This window comes from Fukomys damarensis, unplaced genomic scaffold, assembly GCF_012274545.1.
Source record: "Fukomys damarensis isolate Sample0158 unplaced genomic scaffold, DMR_v1.0_HiC HiC_scaffold_23, whole genome shotgun sequence".
Lineage (NCBI taxonomy): Eukaryota > Metazoa > Chordata > Mammalia > Rodentia > Bathyergidae > Fukomys > Fukomys damarensis.
In genome coordinates this window covers 12,198,237-12,222,159 of record NW_022900935.1, presented here as the reverse complement: position 1 = coordinate 12,222,159, position 23,923 = coordinate 12,198,237, and the positions used below count along the sequence as shown (strand labels likewise).

Genomic DNA, 23,923 nt, shown 5'->3' with positions numbered 1-23,923 from the left:
GAGTTCGATCCCCGGTGCCAAAAAAATCCAAAACAAACTATAGACATAGTATAATAACAGGATAATAATAACAATACGTCTTTATAGCAAACTTATTTCACATCTACTTTAACATAATCTCCCACCTACCCCAGTCCTCTAGATTAATTCTAGGGATCTTCTTTAATTTTTTGTCAGGATCCAGATAAGTTTTACACATTATGATTGATTAATATCTTTTAAGTAAGTTAAGATTGATATATTTTAATCTGTAAATTTCTCCTCTCCCGCACCCTACAATTTATGGTTATCTCTTTAGAGTTTCTCCCTGTCTGGGTTTTGCTGGTTTTAGCTTCACTATGAAATTTAATGCTTATTCATCTGAATTTTCTATGAACTGCCAGTAGACCTAAGGACTTGATCAGATTCTGGCTATTTTTTAAAATTTAAATTTACTTTAAATTTTTATTTATTTTTTTGGTACTGGGGCTTGAACTTGGGACCTTGCAGGCAGCAGCACCACTAAGCTAATCCAGGGTTTAATTTATTTTTTTATCTGCTACATAAAAACATTTAAAAATTGCATATATTTGTGAGGACCATATGATGTTTCCATACACTTGTATATCATGTAATGTGAAAATTACGTTAAAATATCTGTCTCCTCACAAACATTTATCATTTATGCTAAAGACATTCAAAATGCTTTCTTCTAGTTTTTTGAATAGCTGTTCTTCTAGAATTTACTCCAATAGGAATTTTAACCCTGCTATTCCAATGAAATTGTTTTTAATCAAAGCCAGCAGAAATTTTGCTAAATCATATAGTTCCTAAATCTTCATTTTATTTGACATTTCATCAGAATCTTACTAAGTTTTCTTCTTGAAAGAGTGTTTTTCCACCTCATCTTTCAGGTACTACTCTCCAGGTCCTCTTCCAACCTTGTTGGTTATTAACTTGACTGGTTCCTTTGTTATTTTCTCCTCCTCTCCTTAATCACTAAACATCTTGGGGTGCTGCAGGACTTAGTAGTCTTTTGATGCTTTCCTCTGTCTGGGTGATCTCCTCTTATTGATTGGTTTTTAATATTACTTGTGTGCTGAGAATACCCACATTTACATCTATAACTAGACCTTTCCTGTGAACTCCAGGTTCATCTTTCTACCTGACACCTCAAACTTAACATGTCCTAAAAATCCATTTGATTTCTTCTCCAAACTGATTGCTATCCCTGAATCCTAGCTCAGTAAGTGATACTTCCAATCTTTCAGTTACCCAGGCCAAAAAAGCTTTATAGTTCTTTTATCTCTTTCCCTGAATTTAATACATTAATAACTCCTGTTTTGCTTTCTAAATAATTTTTTACTTCATCACTCCTCTAGTTGCTGTTACTCTAGTTCTAGCAAACATTTCATTTAGCTCAGTGGTTCCTGCCTCAAAAGCACAAGCACCTGAGTTCAGTCCTCGGTGCCAAAAAAAAAAAAACAAACAAAAACAAGATTAAATGGGATGATATATATAAAGCACTTAGGCCAGGCATGGTGGTGCACGCCTATAATCCCAGCACTTGGGAGGCTGAGGCAGGAGGATCACTGTGAGTTCGAGACCAGCGCGGGCTACAGAGTGAGCTCCAGGTCAGTCTCAACTACATAGTGAGACCCTGTCTCAAAAAAAAAACAACAAAACACACAAAGAAAAAAAAAAAAAAAAAAAAAAAAAAAAAAAAAAAAAAAGGCAAGCCAGTTATTATCCCCATTGTGTAGATCAGGAAACAGATGTAGGGACATAAGTATTTGGCGATTGTCAAAGAGTTATATGTGTGACAGAACCAAACATACAGCCTAGTCTAGAATTTCTATACTGTTACCTACTTGTAAAATAGGAAAAATCTTTCCGTTAAGATAGTAGGAAAAATTCTATTGTTGGAAGACATTTTTTTAGAGGTATATGAAAGCAAATTTAAAAACAAATATTTCAGGCAATCTTTTAATGTCCTTTCATGCACATTGAATAAAACTTTTATTCCCAATATATGCTTTTGATATATTGCTGGATTTAATTTAAAATTTTGTGAGGAATATTGTTTGTGTGTTCATGAATGAGATTGGCCTGTGAATTTTCTTTTTCATAATGCTTTGCCAGGTGTTAGTACTGTGTCAGAGTATTTTCTGGCATCATGAATTGGGGGATGTTTACTTTTTTTCTGTTCTCTGGAAGGGTTTGTGTAGGATTGGAATTACATTTTTCCTTGAATGTTTGGTATAATTTTCTAGTAAAGCCATCTGGATCTTCAGGGGTTTTGTTTGTTTATTGTTATATGTGTAGAAATAGTTATTAATAGTTTTCAAAGAGTTATAAGCCTTTCAGGTTTTTAATTTATTTCTTTTGTGTGTGTGTCCTAGGGATTAAACTCAGGGCCATCATACTGAGCTACATCTTCTCCTTTTTTTTTTTTTTTTTTTTTTTTTTTTTTTTTTTTTTTTGGATTGCCAAGTTAAGCTGGGCTCAAATTTAACGATCTTCCTGCCTCAACTTCCCAGAGTGGTGTGTTGGGCTTATAGGTGTATAACACAATAATGTTTTATTTTTAAGAATTTTAAAAATATAATTTTAATTTATTCATGTTATTTAATAACTGAATTTATTATTTGAACTTTGAATAAAGCTGTAATGTTTTAAGCATTAAAATTTATTAAAAATAAAAAATACATTCAGTCAAGAATTTTAAAAAGCTGAGCATGGTGGTGCACACCTATAATCCCAGCTCCCTGGGAGGCTAATGCAGGAGGATCACAAGGTTGAGCCCAGCTGAGCAGTTCAGCAAGACCCTGTCTCAGAATGAAAAATAAGGGGCTAGTAATCTAGCACAGTGGCACCGTGCCTGCCTCGTAAGTACAAGATCCTGAGTTTGAACTTCAGTACCAAAAAAATAAATAAGAAGGGCAAGGGTTATAGCTCAGGGCAGATCAATCTCCAATACCTCTGTTTTTTTCTTTTTGTACAGAGGATCAAATATCTTTTTTTTTTTTTTTGGTACTGAGGATTGAACTGAGGACTTTGTGCTTGCAAGGTGGGTGCAGTGGCACTGAGCTAAATCTCCAGCCCCTGTTTTAAGTTTTTGGGGAACCACCACACCATTTTCCAAAGTGACTGTAGCATTTTACATTCCCACTAATAAGAGTATTTTGTAGGATTTATATACTTTTGTTTGTCAGTACATTTCTCTAGGAATTTGTTTCACCATATTGTCAAATTTATTAGTACAATATTATGTCTTAAGGATCTCCAGCAGATATCACTTTTTTTTCCCACTTCTGATATTGGTTAGTTAAGTCCTTTTACTCCTTTAAAAAAAAAAATCAATGTTACCTCTCTAGACCTGGTGGCACCCACCCATATTCCCTGCTTCTCAGGAGACTGAGGCAGGAAGATAGCAAATTTGAGGACATCCTGGACAATTTAGTAAGATGTTTTTGCAAAATTAAAAAATAAAAAAGTTTGTGGATGTAGGCAACAGTTGTATAGTGCTTGCCTAGGCTGTGGAAGTCCTGGGTTTGATCCTAAGTACTGGGAAGAAAAAAAAAAGTGTTATCTGGGACTTACCAATTTTATATATCTTTTCAAATAATTTTGTGCTGGGATTGAACTCAGATTGTTGTGCTTCCAAGGCAGTCAGGGGCACCACTAAGCTAGATCCCCGGCCCAATTTTGTGCTTTTTGATCTTTTAATTATATGATTATATATTGCTTTTGTTTTGTCAAGCTTTGCTCTTTTTTTCTTTCTTTTCTTTTCATTTACTTTGTGTTTACTTAATACAGTTTGAGTCTGATTTGTGCTTATGCTCATCAAGGTTCCTTCACCCCTTTTCTCTACCCTTCCAGAACAAAGTTGCTTGCTTGTTTTTGGTGTGTGTTTTTTCTTTGTTTTTCTTTGTTTTTTTGAGACAGGGTCTCAGTTTGTAGTTCAGGCTGGCCTTGAACTTGCCATATAGCTACACTGGTCTCCAACTTGAAGTGATCCTCCTTTCTCAGCCACCTGAGTGCTGGGATTACAGATATGGGCCGCCATGCCCAGCACTTGTTTGTTTTTTACAAAAAGAAAAAATTGATGTGAAGGAAGTTGAATTATTAGGAATGATACCACATTCCACACTAAGCTTTAACCATTATTAGCTATACTTATAATTCTAATGTACTCTGGTTCACAAGATTATCAGATGCAGCTTGTAACAGTCTTTTTTTTCCTTCTCTGTGGCAGGACCTGTTGGGGCCCAGCCCCTACTCATGGTGCCCAGAAGACCTGGCTATGGCACCATGGGCAAACCCATTAAACTGTTGGCTAACTGTTTTCAAGTTGAAATCCCAAAGATTGATGTCTACCTCTATGAGGTGGACATTAAACCAGACAAGTGTCCTAGGAGAGTGAACAGGTAAGAATCAGGAAGCTGTGGAGATCTTTTACTATTTGTGTTTGCTTTGGTAATTATGTTATATATCTGAATAACAATGACAGTATGTAACAGTTTGACCAAAAACACCAGATTTTTTGGTTTTTGTGGGTTTTTTGGTAATGGGAATCAAACTTAGGACCTTGTGCTTGCACAGCAGGCATGGTACCAACTGAGCTGAATCCCTGGCACCAGGTAATTTGTTTTGAAATTGATTGTATTTCAAAGGTGTGATTGTGAGAAAAATGTGCACACATCCTTGAAATTATTCCATCGTAAATGAGTTATGTTTTCTTTGTGATGATAGAAAATGTCATTTTATTTTTTTTAATGCTTTAAAAAATATGCTTTTTTAAAATGCTTTGAAACCAGGCTGAGCATCCTGAACATATCTTTTTAAATTTGCTGCGAGGTAATATGTGTGTGCTTTCTTTTTCCTCCCCACTTCACCGTTACTTATCAGTTTCATAGTGTTCCTTTTCAGATGATGGTGATGATGGTAGCAATGGTGGGTTAAGATAGTGATTCTCATTGTTTAATGCTTTCTGTTCTATATCTTGCTTTTCCATAGCAGTAAGAATTGATGATATATAAAGGGTTATTATTCTGCTTCCTCTGCCCTCCCCAAATGCCATTATATTCCTCATTGCAGCTTAGACAATACAGGGATTATAAAGGAATTTATGATGTAGTGTGTGCTAAGTATATTCTGATTTTAAAAGAAACACATTTAGAAAACAGTGATATTTAATTTAGCCTTTTGGTTTATACTGTCTCAGCTTTTTTTTTTTTTTTTTTTTTTTTTTTTTATAAAGGAATTTATGATGTAGTGTGTGCTAAGTATATTCTGATTTTAAAAGAAACACATTTAGAAAACAGTGATATTTAATTTAGCCTTTTGGTTTATACTGTCTCAGCTTTTTTTTTTTTTTTTGCCTTTTTTTAGTATTATTAAGAGCTTTAGGGCTGGGGATTTAGCTTAGCGGTTCGGTGGCCTGCCTTGCAAGCTCAAGGACCAGAGTTCAATCCCCGGTACCAATAAAAAAAAAGAGCTTTAATTTAAGACATATAGTTTGTCAAAATTTGTAATTTAGTAGAAGTAGTAAGACACAGAAGAAATAACAAAATCTGATTTTTTTTGGACTTGAAATCCTTATTATCAGTATTCTGTCATACCTGAAAGTGAGCACTAAAGAGATTTTTTAATCTACATTGTTTTATTTTTATATTTTAATTTGAAATTTTCTTTTTACTAAATTTTTATTGTTATTGGTACATGTTTGCAGTGCATAATGATTACATTTCCCCTGGAGAGTTGGTACATATGCATAACACTTTTTTTTTTTTTTGTACCGGGAATTGAATTTAGGACCTTGTGCTTGTGAGATAGGTTCTGTGCTGCTGAGCTAGATATTCAGCCCCACATTTTTTTTTTTTCCTGGAGTCTTCTTCTGGAAGAGGTTTCTAGGTTCTTTCTGTCCAGAGCAAATAATTGGTCAAGACAAATGCAAATGGTAGCAAAGTTTTGTTAAAGGTAGGAAAAGAAACAGGCTCTGTAGAGAGAGCTTGGGCCAATTAAAAGTAGGAAGAGGGCCAAGGATTTAGCTCAGTGGTTCCACTGCCTGCCTCTCAGCACAAGGTCCCAAGTTCAATCCCCGCTACCAAAAAAAAAAGTAGGAAGAGAAGTCCACCCTACAGTGTGAGTGGGCTGCCATGTAAGAAGTGAATACAGTGGCCCACAGCACATCTTAATAATTTTCTACCCCGTTCCCCACTCCCTCCTCCCTCCATCTCACACTAAGAGATTTTGTGATAACATGTTAAAACAATTACATAAATTTTTTTTTTGTTCCGGGGATTGAACTCGGGTCCTTGTGCTTGCAAGGCAGGCCAGGGAACCACTGAGCTAAATCGCCGGCCCCCTACATAAATCTTTCATAAATCTTTCAGTTGATAAAACAATTAGTAGAAATTTGGATAGCCGTAGTAAATTTGTGTGTGTGTGTGCGTGTGTGTGTGCGTGTGTGTGTGTGTGTGTGTGTGTGTGTGTGTGTGTGTGTGTAGGAGGAGCAGCAGTAAAAAGTACAAGGGTTGGGAAGAACTAGAGGTACTAAGCTATCATGCTGAATAGATGACTCCTAACCCTACTGCAGCCTCCTCCCCCACCCTAAACTTTGGACTGCTATCTAAATATGCCTTTCAAGTACTGCAAAAAAAGTCAAAGCAACTCTTTTTCAATTGCACCCCTGTACTTTGTTCATTCAACTGTATATTTTTTTCTTACCTAAATTCCCAACATAGGCTTTTCATTTCCTTTTACCTCTTATTGGTTATGAAGTTCTTTAATCTTTTCTTCCTTTTTTCCCCCAGTCCTTTACACTGAGCTACATCTCCAGCCCTTTCTTTTTTTTTTTTTTTTCTGTTTTCTGTTTTAAACAAGCAATCTGATTATGTTACTCTCTATTCTCCTACTTTAAAGATTTAATCAGAGGGGCCCGGGATTTAGTTCAGTGGTTCCGCCGCCTGCCTCTCAAGCACAAGGACCCAAGTTTAATCCCCGGTACCAAAAAAAAAAAAAAGATTTAATCAGCTTCCCATTGCCTATAGAATAACATCCAAAAGCTAGTAGAGAATATCTTTTTTAGTTTTGCTCTAGCCAATTTCTTTCTGTATTCTACTACTTACTTAAAAAGGTTCTCTTTGTCCTTTGTCCACTTGACAAAATTGCAACATTTTAAGACAAACTTTTGAGCTCTGCAGTCAGGTGTTAGGTTATTCTGTCTTTTTAGTACTTGGTGTTCATTTCTGTTATGATGTTTTTAGTCAGTTTTGGTTGTTTGTATAACCCTTTTATAAAAAGGAATGTTCTTTTTCATTGTCTTTATAGCCCTGATCTTAGCTCAGTGCTTGGCATATAATAGTAGAGTGAATAAAAAGCTTATAAAGGTAAAATGAGATGAATATGAACTGGGTGTAGTGGTGCACACCTGTAACCCCAGCACTCTAAGCGGCTGAGGCAGAAGGATGGCAAGTTTGAGCCCTACCTGGCTGACTTAGTAAGACTCTTATCTCAAAATTTAAAAAGGGCTGGAGGTATGGCTCAGTTGAAAGACCCTGGGTTCAGTCCCCAGTACTGAAAGAGAGAGACTCATACAGAGACACACAGAGAAAGTCAGAGAGACAGACAGATGCAGAGAAAGGTGTGATAGTAGATAGTAGAGGGCAGGAAACAACAGGATATACAGAGGATTGTGTAGACCTAGATATAGACCCAGTGCCCTAGTCTTACTTCATAAGGTCTATGGGCTGATGTTTTTGTGTTATATATGTTCATATGCAGTTGCATAGCATAGAATTTAACATATAGATGCTCGATGTATTGATTAAGTTTGGGAGAACATATATAATATGTAATATCTTAGCATGATATATTCTGTCTTTTAACTTATGATCCTGTTGACAACCCTAATTATGTTTTTGTTTAGTTTGCCCTGCTTTATTATATTATATGAATAATTTTTTTAGTAACTTAGATGTTTCCATGTAAAACTTTTTTTATCATGTAACTTTTAAAAATTTCGGTGGTACAGGGATTTAATCCAGTGCCTTCGTATTGAGCTGCATCCCCAGCCCCTTTTATTTTGAGTTTGTTTGCTTATTTTTGATGCTGGGAATTGAACCCAAGGACTTGACCTTGTTAATTGGGTTTTGATAGAAACTAGGATTTCCATGGGACTCTAAAAATGGCATGTCATTGAAAGTCATATCTAATAAAGGTTCTAGTTATTCCCATACCAAGTTAAAAAGGCATATCAGCTTTATGTAGTCATCCCTTGCTTGATAAGTTCAGGTATTGGTTTAAGGACCTTTCCCCAACCAGAATCTTCAGATACCCACGTCCCTTAGGTTTTATATTTGTAGACATCCTTCATACATCCCCACATACAGTTTAAATCATCTCTGAGTTACTTTTTTTCTAAATTATTTATAAAACCTAATGCAATGGATATACTATATAAATAGTTTACGTTGTATTGTTTAAGGAAATGATGACAAGGGAAAAAAACCTGTACATGTTCAGTATATTGAAATTTTTTTCAGATATATTCATTCTGAGTTTTGTTGAATTTGTGGGAGGGCCAACTGTACTTATTAATAATATTTTGATTTAAAGTGAACATCTCCATTTATTTTCTCAGCCGACTTGCTTTTGTCTTCAGTTTTCCAATATTTCCACATGATTAGTCAGTTAAAACTATTAGTGACCTTGCTGAAATTGGTGGTTAGTTCCTGTGCTTCAACAGCTGGAATTTTACAAATTAGAAGTAGAAAGAACTTTACAATTCCTTCTTAACACTAGCAAAACAGAAATCAAAATGCAGTAGCTTAGTTACATCTCATTTAACTTTGGTTAAAACTAACAGATTGTTTTGTTTATCAGTGTAAAGGTTTTTATTTTTGCCTCCTATAATGCCATAATGATTACCTTCTAAGTTACTTAAAGTTTTTGATACTTAAATCAATGTGTATGAGGTTGTTATCCTTGTCCGTATGCCCCATGAGCAAGTATTTGTCACTAAGACATTAATCATAATAGTAGAATGAGGTATTTTAAACAAACACATTTCCACTTTAGTCAGAGATTTTTTTGGACAAAATATCCAGGAAATGCTTATGAGTCATTTTGTGAGTCAACTTCTCTACAAATTTATTTATTTATTTATTTTTACAAATTTAGATTTCAAATTTTTGTCTGTTGCCTCCTCCCACTTTCCTCACCCCCTATTTTGTGGGAAAGGGGTTTCTCTCCTTCCTTCTTTTCCCTACTAAATGATTTTTTTTTTTTTTGGTTTTTTTGAGACAGGGTCTCACTACTATGTCGTTCAGACTGCCCTGGAACTCACTGTGTAGCCCAGGTTGGTCTCGAACTCACAGCTATCCTCCTGCCTCAGCCTCCCAAATGCTGGGATTACAGCACGCCCAGTGCCTATTAAATGATTTTGATTGAAAATGCGCATTTGGTAAAAGAGCAGATTTCAGATATTATTAGCTTTTTGGCTTTTTTTTAAAGCAAATGATTGTAATAACAACAACAAAAAAACCCAACTATTTTTAGAAATGTGAAATAGGATATAAGTTCTGTAACTGAGATTTTATGCTAGTTTGTCCATCTACTGAACATACATGGGAATAAACCTTGAATAGACTGTTGTGTATTTATTAAAAATCATTAAATGGTGGAATTACATACATGTACAAAAGTTATAGATACCATGAGGTCCATTTTAAACTTGAATGAAGATTTGAAGGAATCTTGAAATGGTAGTATATTATTGTTGAGGTCTGTTTTGGTTCAGTTATCTTTTACAAATTATTATATGGTCACTGTACTATTACTGCTGTCACTATTCTATTATGATCAGTAACCATGCCTAATATTTGTGCCTATTGCATATGAATGTAATGTAATACTGATTGAATTTAAGAAGATAAAATAAATCTATATTGATATCATTTTGGCTTTTTAAATGGAAACCTCAGATATGAGATATGCCAAGAGGGCCATACTTCTTTTGGGTAATGTTCTTAATATATAGTTCACATACCATATAATTAACCTATTTAAAATATAAAACCCAGTGTTTTTTAATAGATTCACAGAGATGATGTATATCCTTTACCACAATCTAATTTTAGAATGTATCGCCCCCCTAATAAAACCCTTATTTATTAGCAGTCAATCACTATTCCCTCCATCCCAATAACCCTGCTAACTACTACTGTACTTTTGTCTCCGTTGATTGTCTCCTCTGGACCTCTAATATAAATAGAGTCATACAATATGTGGCTTTTTGTCACTGGCTTCTTTTTCTTTACATAATGTCTTCATTGTTCATTTATGTTGTAGCACGTGTCAGTGTTGACCTTCATTTCTTTTTATTGCTGAGTAGGCCACTGAATGGATACTACATTATTTTATCCATTCATTCATCTGTTAGTGTTTTCAGTTGTTTCCGTTTTTGAGCTACTGTGAATAAAGCTGCTATGAACATTCCTGTACAAGATTCTATGTGGATATGTTTTCATTTCTTTTGGGTATATATGTAAGAGTAGACTCACACCATAACTTTGTGTTTAACCTTTTGGAAACTAGGATTCTTCTGAAGTGGTTGTACTATTTTACATTCCCACTAGCAGAGTGTGAGGATTCCAGTCTCTCGATATCCTCACCAATATTTTTATTATGCTTTTTCTTATTATTGCCACTTTGATGAATAAGTAGTCCAGTATTTTACTATCATTTTGATTTGCATTTTTCTCAGTAGCTAATAATCTTCATATCTTTTCATATATTTAAGATTCTTCCTTTCTACATGTTGTTGTCCTTTCATTTTCTTGATGGTCTCCTTTGAAGAACAAACATTTTTAATTTTGATATTATCCAACTTGTTTGCTTTTATGCTTGTGCCTTTAAGGTCAGATGGCACCTTCTGATTAAAATGATTCAGAAGACATTCCTCAGAAAATACTGCAAGTGAAAATCAAAATGATAGGTTGGTGTGTTTAGACATTGTGGGGAAAATATGTACAAAATATGTCAGCTAATAAACAACTTTTATTTTCTTTGTTAATAAATCAATTGAATAAGGAAGCTATCAGATGGCAACTATTTCACATCTCAATTTTTTAAGTAACAACTGAACAATATTCAGTAGAAATTACTCTGGGTTAGTATTCCTATAATACATCTGAAATTTGAAGAGATATATATATATATATATATTTTTTAATTTGAAGATATTTTTACAAGTAAACATGTTTAAATGTGAGACTGCGTGATAGGTATTACTAATATCTGTCCACTGTGTAGATTTGAATTATAATAACTTTTAAACAATATTTCATTGTATAATTATTCCTTGATTTATTTACTTTTAGTCTGTTCTAGTTTTTTTCTTAGGTTAAATTAAGTTGATGTAAGCCAATTATCTTAATTTACCAAATGGTTGTACAAAAGATAACACTACTGATGCTAAATTTAAAGGATATGTAGACCTGACTGGAATTTAATTCTGAATTCTGTAGTAAATTTTTAAAACATAAGGATCACTTTTGGGTCTTCTCTGTTTCTATTAACTATTTATCACATTCCCCCTCTTGTGACAAATACTACACTACTCTCTGGAGCTGACGATCTAGATAAAAAAATAACACCTTTTAAAGATGTTATCATCTGTATAGGGTGATCAGTTCTATGAGATGTGTATTATGTACTGTGATGAAAGGGTAATAATTGCTTCTTTTGGGTAAGGAGAAGAGTAGGGTACATGACACAATTTCTGGGCAGAATCGTTGTCCTGTAGACAGGGAAAAAGAATACGTATAGAGAGCTTGAGCAAAGTTATGACGTGTATGTAACAGAAATTGGCCAGTGTTAATAGAATACCTGCAGGTGAGTATGAAAAATTAACTAGGGAGTAGGTTATGAGGGATCTTAAGCCTCTCCTGAAATTGTGGAGAATTATTAAAAGCTTAGAAGCAAATAAGCAACATCTGTATTTAAATCATGAGTGATGGCATGTGGAAAATGAAGGCTAGATGAGAAAAACTGCAGGCTGGAGAAAATTTGGAAAGTTGCTTTAGTAGTTTACATTTTCAAAGCAATGGTCACGTATCCCCATTAACTAAATTCTTTTTGACCTTGTAATCAACAGTAAATGTATAAACATATGCACACATTTTAAAAGTTACAATTTAGATGTGTACTACTGTTCTAATATATTATGTAACTATAGACAAATTAAAGCTAAAAAATTTTTTTTTTTTTTGTACTGGGAATAGAACTCAGGACCTTGCAATTGCAAGGCAAGCATGGTGCCACTGAGCTAAATAAACCCCCAGCCCCCAAATAAAATTTTTAAATAAAATATTTTAAGATATATTAAATTATTTAAAATTTTCAGATTAATGGTAGCAAAACTTGATTGACTATGTGCCACTCACTTGAACTATAATAAGTTATAACATGTTGAAAATGAATGAATAAGCAAATTCTAAAGTTACTGTTAGGTTTTTTTTGTTTTGTTTTGTTTTTTCTTCTTGCTGAGGATCAGAGCTAGGGCCCTGTACGTTGTTGGCAAGTGCTCTTCACCCTGAGTGTCACTGTTGGCTCTTGGATGTTGCAGAAATCCTGTTACTCTATCTGGGTTTCTGGTGTGCCATGTATATACCTGACTGACCGATAAGGACTAAGGGAGGGCATAGTGTAAGTCCATATTAATGAGCATGTGAAAGTCTTAATTTCTCAATGCTAGATGAAAAGTAAATATAAATATTCCCTAGCATTTCTTATGCATATTTTTCTGTATTAGAAGTAATGAGTTTAGGGGTGGGGATTTAGCTCAAGTGGCAAGCATGAGATACTGAGTTCAATCTCCGGTACAAAAAAAAAGTAGTAATGAGTTCTAAGAGCAGCAACAGTAGTGATGAAGGGAAGACATAGATGCAGTTTTTCTTTCTTTTCTTGGCAGTGCCAGGAATAGATCTCAGAGCCTTATTCTTGTTGGGCAAGTACTCTGCCACTGAGCCAAATTCCCAGTCCTAGATGTAATATATAGAAAAAGAATGAACAATTTAGGTGCATAGGGAAAAGGTAGAAACACAAATGTCTTTATAATTCCTAGCTTATGCATTATTGATGGTTTTGACAGAAAGACTAGTTTTTTAAATATTCTTTTTGATGTTTAGAGGTTGAGTTGCAAAAAAAAAATCAAAATGGAACAGTTCAGTATATTATTGGGTGGCAAGTCTGGTGATACGTGCTTGTAATCCTAGGACTTGAGAGGCTGAGGCAGGAGGATCGCCACAAGTTTGAGGCTACCCTGAACATAGCAAGACCCTATCTCAAATAACCAAAAACCTTGTCTCAAAATAAATGAATGGACAAATAAATAAAATATTGTTGAAAATTAGTGCCAGGTACTCGGGAGGTAAGTCAAAATGAAGACTGAGATTTGAGGCTTGTCAGTATGGAGGTGAGAGTTAAAAACTAGAATGTATAAAGATAAGAGGACTGATAATCATCTCTGGATACTATGATTTCTGGTTTGGGAAACATGGGAATTAGAAAGGCAGGAGAACCAGAATAGAGGAGAAGCTATTTCAGAAAAACAAGGCCAGACAGTAATTTTCAAGAATCAAGGTTTGATCACAGTGGCAGATGATAAATATAAATGGGGAGTATAAACACTGCAAAGAGGCCATTACATCTGGCTGTTAAGATGACACTGACCTGAAGAGCATTCTATAGAAGGTTTGTTAGTGTAAAACAGATTGAGGTTTTTTCCTCAACCTGAAATCATCACCTGTTGGGTATTTGTGACCACAGTACCAAAAATTGGTGTGCTTATACAAGATTATAAGAGTTAACACAAAGTGAAATTTATAATCTAGTTGAAAAAAAGAATTCACATGTGAAATGACTACAATGATAGCTTATATTTAAATACTCTGGTATACTACAGGTTGTATTGTTAACTATTAAAAATTTGATATAGGGGCCAGGGATAGTGTAACATGCCTGTAATTCCAGCACTCTGAGAGTCTGAGGCAGGATGACCATAAGCTTGAGCCCATCCCGGGCAAATTAGTGAGGTAGCAGGAACACTCAAAATTTTTTTTTAATTTAAAAAAAAAAAAAAGAAAGAAAGTAGGCTGGGGATTTAGCTCAGTGTTTCCGCCGCCTGCCTCGTGAGCACAAGGACCCATGTTTGATCCCTGGTACCCCCCACCCCAAAAGAAAGAAAATTAGTCTAGGGACTTGGGTTATAGAGCTATAGCTCAGTCATAGAGCTAATGATTAACATTTGCAAGGCCCTGGGTTCAAGCTCCAGCAACAACAAAAAATGAATCTGTAGTACAGTCCCTTTCATCTGTGAAACTTCATCTGGATATAAAAGTATTCATTGTCTTTCTCTCTCTCTCTCTTTTTTAATGATACTGGAGATTAAACCCAAGGCCTTTGCACTGAGCTACTTTTCCCTCCCTCCCTCCTTCCTTCTTTCCTTTCCTTCCTTCTTTTTCTTTCTTCCTTTTTCCTTTCCTTTTCCTTCCTTCCTTTCTTCCTTTTCTTTCTTTCCTTCTTTCTTTCCTTCCTTCCTTCCTTCATTTTTTGAGACAGGGCCCCACTATGTACTTGAGACTCACCTGGAACTCACTATGTAGCCCAGGCTGGTCTCAAACTCAGAGTGATCCTCCTGCCTCACCCTCCTGAGTGGTGGGATTACAGGCGTGCACCACCAGGCCCAGCTTCATTTTTTATTTCGAGACAAGGTTTTACTAAGTCATTAGGTTGCCTGGACTGGGCCTAAACTTGGCAATCCTCCTGCCTCAATCTCTCATAGTCCTGGGATTATAGATATATTCATCACCATGCTTCTTCCCTCTCTGCTAACAGTATTTACCACGGAATTTTCAGTATAAATTAGAGGCTAGCACAATACACAGAAAGATTGCCAGCAGTTTTTTGTTTTATAAACCTCTGGATGATTTTGGCATTTTGTTATACATTATCAATCTTTGTCTTTTCTGTCTACACTGTAGTGACAGTATCAGTCAGTGCTTACTAAAGAAACATTTAATGCAAGATATAAAAATACATAAGAATTTTCAAGATTGGCTTACAATGGCTGCCCACAGAGTCAGATGTGGGAGAATGCTAAATGTGCTGTGTCTGCACACTGGAGATCCAGAGCATCCAGTCAAAGACTTGGGGCTCACTGCAGTGTCCAGTGTGTGTGTGTATCAGGCTAAAGGGTCTGCTCCAGAAAGCTGAAAGAGTACGCACTGAAAGGCTGAAGAAAATGGCCTCACCTTGGGCGAAGACTAGTGCTCCTCTGAAAAAGCAGAAGCTGTCCTTCCTTCTGTTTCTCCTTTATATCACTCAGGTGACTAACCATTTTAGGGTGGGTCTTGTGTCTTCGCAAATTCCCTCAGCCACACTCAGAACTATGCTGATCATGCTAGGCAAAGACGCCACCACTGAACTACTTCCCCAGCCTTTTGTATTGGGCCGGGGGGTGGGTGGGTACCAGGGATCAAACTAGGGACCTTGCGCGAGCAGAACCGCTGAGCTAAATCCCCGGCTGTATTTTTAAAAATTTTGTTACAGTATTTCACCCAGGTTACCCTGAACTTGTCTTTCTGTCTCAGCCTCCCAAGTAGCTGGGAGTGCAAAGGCTCAGGGTTTGATCCTCAGTATCCACTATGCCAAAAAAATTTTTTTAGAGCAGAATAGAACTCATGTCTAGGGGCTGGAAATTTAGATCAGTGGCACTGTGCCTCTTTGGCAAGTGCAAGGTCCTGAGTTCGATTCCCAGTACCCCCTCCCAAAAATAAAAACATGCCTATGTCTTCTCCAGTATTAGTATTACCTTTATGTTTTAAAAGTCTTAAAGGTTTCTCAGTTTCCTAATTCAAATTTTCTTCATAAAAACAGTAGTACTAGTTTGCTGCTATAGCCTACTAGATGACTGAATACATTACTGTTGTAGAGAGTTCCATATGCATGCATGTGGAACATTTTAATAAACTACTTTTTGCCATAATAGTTTTTGAGATAAGAAATGAGAATTTGCAGTCCTTGAATTTATCATTTTATAACTCTACACACCAAAACTCAAAATGTATCAATTAGCTATCATATTAGTGAGGGTCGACTGGAGAGACATACTGTTGATCTTCATGAAAGTTGATTCCTTTGTAGTATAGGTTTTGGCAGCTGCGAACATACATACAGCAGGGTATTTAACTCAGTGGTTCTGCAGCCTGCCTTGCAAGCACAAGTATGGGAGTAAGATCCCCAGTACAAATATACATACATTTACTTAGGTGCTGGGGATTGAGCATCACATTTGTTATGTGTATGCTGGACCATTGAGCCACACCCCTAGCCTTGTTATGGACTTTAAATTGAAGATTAAAATCACCCAGTAGGGCCAGGGATTTAGCTCGGTGGTACTGTGCCTGCCTCATAAGTGCAAGGTCCTGAGTTTGATTAGGTACCAAAAAAACAAAACCTTGTCCAGTATACTATAGCATTGAGGCTCTGAAATGAATGATCAAATACCAGTTTAATTATTCTGGAAGCAGTTTATCTCATGTCATAATAAAACCTATAGTGTCTCATTGTTTAATTCTCATAATTAAATTTTGCTGTAGGGATTGCAAAGCAAGGTTGAACTCAGATGTTTCATAAGATAGTAAAATCCACTTTTGAATAAGCATGGTGGTTAGAAAATTGTATAAATTTTTGTTCCAAAATGTAGCTCCCAGTTCTGTCTTCCTATACAAGGTGGATTTCGTTCGTTCATTTATTTATTTATTATTTATCTATTTATTGTTTTTTTTGAGACAGGGTCTCACTATGTACTTGAGACTGACCTGGAACTCATTATGTAGCCTGGCCTGGTCTTGAACTCACTGTGATCCTCCTGCCTCAGCCTCCTGAGTGCTGGGATTATAGGAGTGCATCACCACACCTGGCTACAAGGTATATTTCTAATTACTTTTTCACATGATAATCCATCAAAATAGCCAAAGTCTTCTTTAATTTTCTTTGAGTCATTCTTATTTCAGACTAAAAGTCCTTAGTTTGATTTATTTTTACTTGTATTACATGAATTACTATCAGGATTACTACCTTCAGTGTTTATGGTCTTCATCTTTCCCAAATTGAGCAGAATACTTCAAAATATGAAATGACCTGTGTAATATATGATAGGTAGTTGCCTGCCTTATTATTTGGGTTATTATTTAAGAGCTACCTTAATTAAATATATGCAACCCGAGTTCTTTAATTTGGAGGAAGCCCCATGACACTATTAGCCCATTTTGGACTTGTATCTGTCTAAAGCCTCTTTCTGCAGGAGAATTGGATAACTTGGGAGCCTCTCGGGTGTTAATGATTGCAATTGAAGTTTTCTAACATAAGTGTTTAGATATAACAGTTGTTCTTATCATGTTTCTTCATTTAGTTTATTGATGTAGTTCATCATGGCTTTTAACACATTTATGGGGTCGGGGATTTAGCTCAGTGGTTCTGCTCCCTGCCTCGCAAGCGCAAGGACTCTAGTTCGATCTCCGGTACCAAAAAAAACAACAAAAAACACATTTTTGTATGTTTTTAGCATATTAGTCATACCTCGGTGTTATTTGGGGATTTCTTAACTAATAGATACTTATTTGCTTTATGTTGGTGTACTAGATAGGTTTTCTTTCCTTGTTGATATTGACAGTTTTCTAGGGTGGAAAATATGTTTTCATGAATGTTCAAGTTAGCTTAGGAAAAGTGAGAGAACTTGCCTTGGTCCATATTACAATATAATGAAACATCCTATTAATAATGAAAACATGGTCCTGTCACAAGAACAAGAAAATAGACCACTGGAACAATATGGAGAACATATAGCCAGCTTGGTTTATATATGAAATTTTAATAAAATTGCTATTACAAATTAATTGGTTAAATATTGACTGTAGTAAATGATGTGGAAAGATTGGCTAACTATGTAGAGAAAAATAAAGTTGAGTGTTTACTGTTTACAAATAAAAACCTCAAATGAATTAATGCCCCAAATAATATAGCTAAAGTCAACGAAGCATAAGTTAATTGTGTGATTTACTACCGGGTGAGCATCCATAATTTGAAAATCCAAAGTTCAAAATATTCCAGAATCCAAAACTTTTTTACACCAACATGATACCGCAGTGGAAAATTCTATGCCATAAAACTTAGTTTTATGCACAAAATTACTAATATTATATAAAGTTACCTTCAGGCTATATGTATATGAAATATAAATTAATCTTATATTTAAACTTAGGTTCCATCCCCCAAAATACCTCATAATGTATATGCAGAGGTTCGAGAATTTCTGGTTCTAAGCATTTCTGATAAGGAATACTTAATGTTAGGAAATATTTCTTAAACAGCACCTCAAAAGTATGAAAGGATAAGATTAAAAAAGATTTATTTGATGATACCAAATTATTAGTTTCAGTTCTACAAATAAATGCACATTGTATACAGCTAACATTGTGGGAACATATACTTACAATAACTAAACCTGTCTCTGAGTTAATTCTAGAGTATAAATGGAACACTTTCAATTCATTAAGTCTGGATCCCCAGTTAGTAAAATGCTAAGGAAATAGGAAATTGTGCAAAAGAGAAAACACAAGCACATGCAGGGATGCTCACATTCATTAGTAATAAGAAAAATCTAAACAAGCTTTTAGTTTATACCCATCAGGCTAGCAAATAGTAGAAAGCAAAGCTTGATATGCCAGATCTTGCCTGGGGTCCAGGGAAATAAGAACATAGTGTAACCATTCAGGAGAGCAGTTTAGCAGTTCATTATTTTATCAAAGTTGATAAAGTTCAGTTTGACTCTCATTCTGTTTTCTGGGTATATAACCAGAGATGAGTTCCCACACAGGTTGATAAGGGGAGGTGTGAAGAGATAATGCATTGCAGAACTGTTTTGGGTGACTGGGAGTGAAAGATACAAAGCTTCTTGCTGGGGGAGTGGATAGATAATGTGGAATGCTTTACTTTAGTCAGAAACAGAGGACTAAATGACATTTAAATTGTTTACAACTGGTTTTCACAATTTTTGAAAATAATGAAAAATATTTTTTAAAAGAAATAGTGAACTAAGCATACCACAGCAACATGAATAGATTTTTAAACTCCAGTGCAGAAGGTAAAGGTAGGAATACACACAAGCAGGAAGATGTTCATGGAGCACATTGGAGGTTGGAAAGAAGGATGTGAATAGGAAATGGAGACGGAAAGAAGGAAATCAGTTACTTATAAGAAAGGTCTTACACAGTTGATAATGTGCCACAAACTAAGAAGTATGATCAACTCAGAATTTTTTACCTAAGTCAATGAAAGTGGTGGTGAGTGACATAATTGGCAGTGGTATATAAATTAGGATGAGAAGAAAACACTAGGGACATAAATACCAAGAAACTTTCAAAAAATAATTTAAGTTTTAGGACCTGAAGTGTTTATTTAGGATTGGGTTAATTGGGAAAGGAAAGGACTGAAATAAGAAATAATGCAGAGAGGTGAAGTCAGCAACTAATTAGGTAAAGAGATAAGCCAGATTTTAAATCGGGGTAAGCAGAAAGATGGAAGCACCATTAATTAGACAGGAGTAATAATCAAAAGAAAACCAGATTCAACTCAGGGAAAATATATTGAATTCAACTTTAGATATAGTCCTTTAGAGGTTCTGGCAGGTCATTAAAGTAGATTATCCATGCTGGAATTCCAGCCCTTCCCCGTACTGGATATCAAACTCAGGACCTCGCACTTGCTGCAGCAGGCTCAGTGCCACTGCACTACGTCCCTGGCCCTCTAGAGCATTTATTGAGGACATACTGTGTACTAGGCCATCAAAACAAGGGTTTTTTTAAAAAAACACACTAAGATGATTTTGGCCTACCAGTTCTGTCCCCTCCAACATTTTGATTTTTATAGTGGTTTGATTGGGTTACCAGGAATTAATAAGTTTAAATTTAGTGTTAACTTTAAAAATGACAAAATAGTCAAACCAGCTTGACAAATTAGATCTCCGTAATTACACCTGAGAAACTGGTCGTGGTTTAATGGCCATAAAATAAAAAGTGGCAGAAAATAATTGAACTTTTTTTTGAACCCAAAAACTGACAGGTAAAGCAAATCTTTATTATGAGAATTATTCCAGTATGACTTGATATTTACATAGGTTTAGTAAGACAATGAAAAGAGAGGGAAAAATTTGTGTCATCCACAAAATTGCTCTGTGTATAAAGTCAGGTTGATTTTTTTGTTGTTGTTCTTATTCTAGGAAATGCTAATTTTTTTCTTCTCTTCCCTTCCCACTTGCCTGGGTTGGATTTGATTCATCTTAAATCATACCAATACTATGTGACACTACTTTCATTGTAATATATTTAGATTGTACAAACAAAAGTCACTTGTAACCCTGTCATGTTCTTTTCCAGACGTATTTCTCTTGTTTTGTTTTGTTTGAGACAGTGTCTCACTGTGTAGCTCAGGCTGCCCTTGAACTCACTGTGGTGCGCATGATGGCCTCAAAGTCCTGATTTAATCCCCAGAGTTCCAGGATTACAGGCGTGTGCTACCATCCCTGGTAGGACTGTATTTGTGTAGCACATAGGGCCTTCCAGATACCTTTTCACTGCTTTATGAATATGTACAGAAATGTTGATTTGTAGATATTTAGTATCATTCTCTAGGATCAATTTTTTTTTTTTTGGTACTGAGGATTGAACTCAGGTCCTGGAGCTTGTGAGGCAGGCAGCAGAACCACTGAGCTAAATCCCTGGCCCTGATCGTATTTTTTTAAATGTATGAGTCTTGAATATCATTCTACTTGAGTATATTAGAACAAAAAGTTTGCTGGTTAAAAATGGAAGTTTCATAGCATCTTTACAGACTAGATCTGGTTTTAAGGATAGGAAAGTACAAGGAATGCAGGTGTGTTTGTTTTTCCCAAAAAACTCACAGTAGTAATAAAGTAAATAATAATTATAATGCAATAGACTGAGTTGTAATACAGAATACTATTCTCTATTAGTACCAGGAATTATTTCAATACAATAGAAAGAGCATCTTTTCTTTTTTTCTTTTTTCTTTTTATTGAGTTTATTGGTACAATCTAGGTATACAATACAGTTACATTCATTATTGGGATCCTGTACCTTTACGTAATAGATCTTGATTCTCACTTTTCCCCTTGTCCCTGCCCTCCCTTCACCCCCTCCTCGCCTCCCCATTTACAAACACTTTATTTCCATTTTTTCAGTTTCTCATATTTTTTTCCTCTCCCTTATTACCTTTCCCCCACCCTTCCCAGTTTCCCTACACCTTTAGCCCTTTACTTCCTGTTTCACATTATCATTTATCTCATTAGGATCCTGTGTACTATTATAGTTTTTCACACCAGAGAAACTACTAGGTATTTCAGTTAAAGAAATCTCTGTATGGGGCCGGGGATTTAGCTCAGTGGTTCGGTGGCCTGCCTTGCAAGTGCAAGGACCCGAGTTCAATCCCCGGTACCAAAAAAAAAAAAAAAAAAAAAACTCTGTATGAACATTAAAAATAGGGAATCCTAAAATAAAACTAAAAAGGAAAGTAAAAGAGAAAAGGCAATAATGTAACATTAAAATAATCCTTAATTCTGAAGATGAAAATTGTCCCTTAACATATTTAAATCGCTTCTTGCTTAGAAAGAGCATTTTATAAGTCGGGTGTTGTGCGCACGCCTGTAATCCCAGCACTTGGGAGGCTGAGGCAGGAGGATCATTGTGAGTTTGAGACCAGCCTGGACTACTACACAGTGAGTTCCAGGTCAGTCTCAAATACATAGTGAGACCTTGTCTCAAAAAAAAAAAGCATCTTATCCTTTGAGAAAGAGGTGAATATGTCAGGGAATTCTTTGAGCTGATGAAAGAGATTTTGAGTCATTTTCTGAGAGAATATTTTGCAGGTCAGTTGTGTCCCAGAAGGATTAATTTACTGGATTCATTATTCTCTGTTTTTGGGAAATATATGTCATTCTTTGCCAGTAGCAGTCAGTCTTTTTGCAATCTGAAGTCATGGTTCTGAAAGCAAAATCTTTATTACATATGAATGAAGAATGCCCTTTAAAATTTGGTGGCTTTAAACTGTACCAGAAATTGCTTTAATTAATTTTTTTTATTTCATCTTGAGAAGATTATGTAATTGTTTTTTCCTTCTTTAGGGAGGTAGTTGACTCAATGGTTCAGCATTTTAAAGTAACTATCTTTGGAGACCGTAGACCAGTGTATGATGGAAAAAGAAGCCTTTACACAGCTAATCCACTTCCTGTGGCAACTACTGGGGTAAGATGTACTTTCCTTTCTTGTAAAGATACACTTTTCCCATGTCTCCTTTTAAATTAATTTATTACTATTTTAAATTATAATCTATATAAATGTATACGTCTATAGCATTTAGATTTTTTAACTTTATTAATCCAGCACCTTAGACCACTAGGCCAAGCTACGTAGATGGTTTTGTTTTTTGTTTTTTTTGGCAATGGGGATTGGGAAGCAGGCAGTGGAACCACTGAGCTAAAATTTTTTTAACTTGTTGAAATAATTTCACACTTGTTGAAAAGTTGTAAGAAACATGCAAAGAACTCTCATGTGTCCTTTTCCCGGATTCACCAATGTCCTTAATATTTGCCACATTAGTTTTATTATTTTTTCTTACTTTTTTGCTCTCTTTTTAGCTATAAATAGGGCTTTATATGTATTTTTTCTTGAATCATTAACAGTTAGGTTGTATATCTCATATTACTTTAATGTTTTAATACTTTAATATGTATTTCCTAAGACTAAAGATAAAAATATTTGGTATATTTGTTAACTTCATTAAATTTAACATTGATGTGATACTTTTTGGGAGGTTTTATTTGTTTCTTTGGATTTTTTTTTTTTTTTTTGGTGGTACTGGGGATCGAACTTGGGTCCTTGTTCTTTTGAGGCAGGCAGCAGAACCACTGAGCTAAATCCTTGGCTCTAATGTGATACTTTAATCAACAATCCATATTCTAATTTTGTCATTTGTTTCAATGATGTTGTTGAGCATATTTCTCCTCTCAGATAGAAAACCTAGTCCAGAATCATGATACATACAACATGTCTCTTTAGTCTTTATTAGAATGATTTCCTAGCTTTTTTTTTTCTTTCATGATGTTAATATGATTCAAGATTACAGGCATGGGCAGGTGTGGTGGCACATGCCTGTGATCCCAGCACTTGGGAGGCTGAGGCAGAGGACTGCTCCATATTCAAAGCCAACATGGGCTACATAGTGAGTTTAAGGCCAGCCTGAACTATATAGGGAGACCCTGTTTCAAGGGGGAGAAAGTTATTGTGTAGAATGTCTCAGTCTGGGTTTGACTCATGTGTCCTCTTGAATACATTCTAGTTATGTTTTTGTTGTTGTTACCGGTTTTTGTTGTTATATATTTTTGGCAGAAATATTGCATATACATTCTTTCTATTTCATGTGCCTGATATGGGAAAGATATATAATATGTTTAGGTCTATTAATAATGATGTTAACTTTAATCTTTTGGTTAAATTGATATCTGCCAAGATGTAAAAGCAGCAAATAACATGAAAATATGTTCAACATCACTGGTCATTTGAGAGATGCAGATGAAAACAACACTGAGATTTTACCTTATCCCAGAAAGAATGTCTGCTATCAAGAAATCAACCAATAACTATGTTGGCAGGGCTGTGGGGAAAAAGGAACCCTTCTCCATTGTTAGTGGGAGTATGGAATGGTGCAACCACTATGGAAATCAATATGGAGATACCTCAAAAAACTAGGATTAGAGGCCCCATTTGACTCAGCTATTCCTCTGCTGGGTATCTTCCTAAAC

At 35.4% G+C, this 23,923-nt stretch overlaps 1 protein-coding gene across 2 annotated transcripts in view; it reads left to right on the top strand.

Annotated features, from left to right (window-relative positions):
* The window catches only part of LOC104876987 (protein argonaute-3), a 123,018-nt gene that overhangs the window by 18,881 nt on the left and 80,214 nt on the right, over window positions 1-23,923 (top strand). For both annotated transcript variants that reach the window (XM_033767844.1, XM_010645256.2), the window contains exons 2-3: window positions 4,238-4,409; window positions 22,247-22,367. In XM_033767844.1, the coding sequence (XP_033623735.1) occupies window positions 4,264-4,409; window positions 22,247-22,367 (267 nt within the window). In that variant the 5' untranslated portion in view covers window positions 4,238-4,263. The remainder of the gene's footprint in view (window positions 1-4,237; window positions 4,410-22,246; window positions 22,368-23,923) is intronic.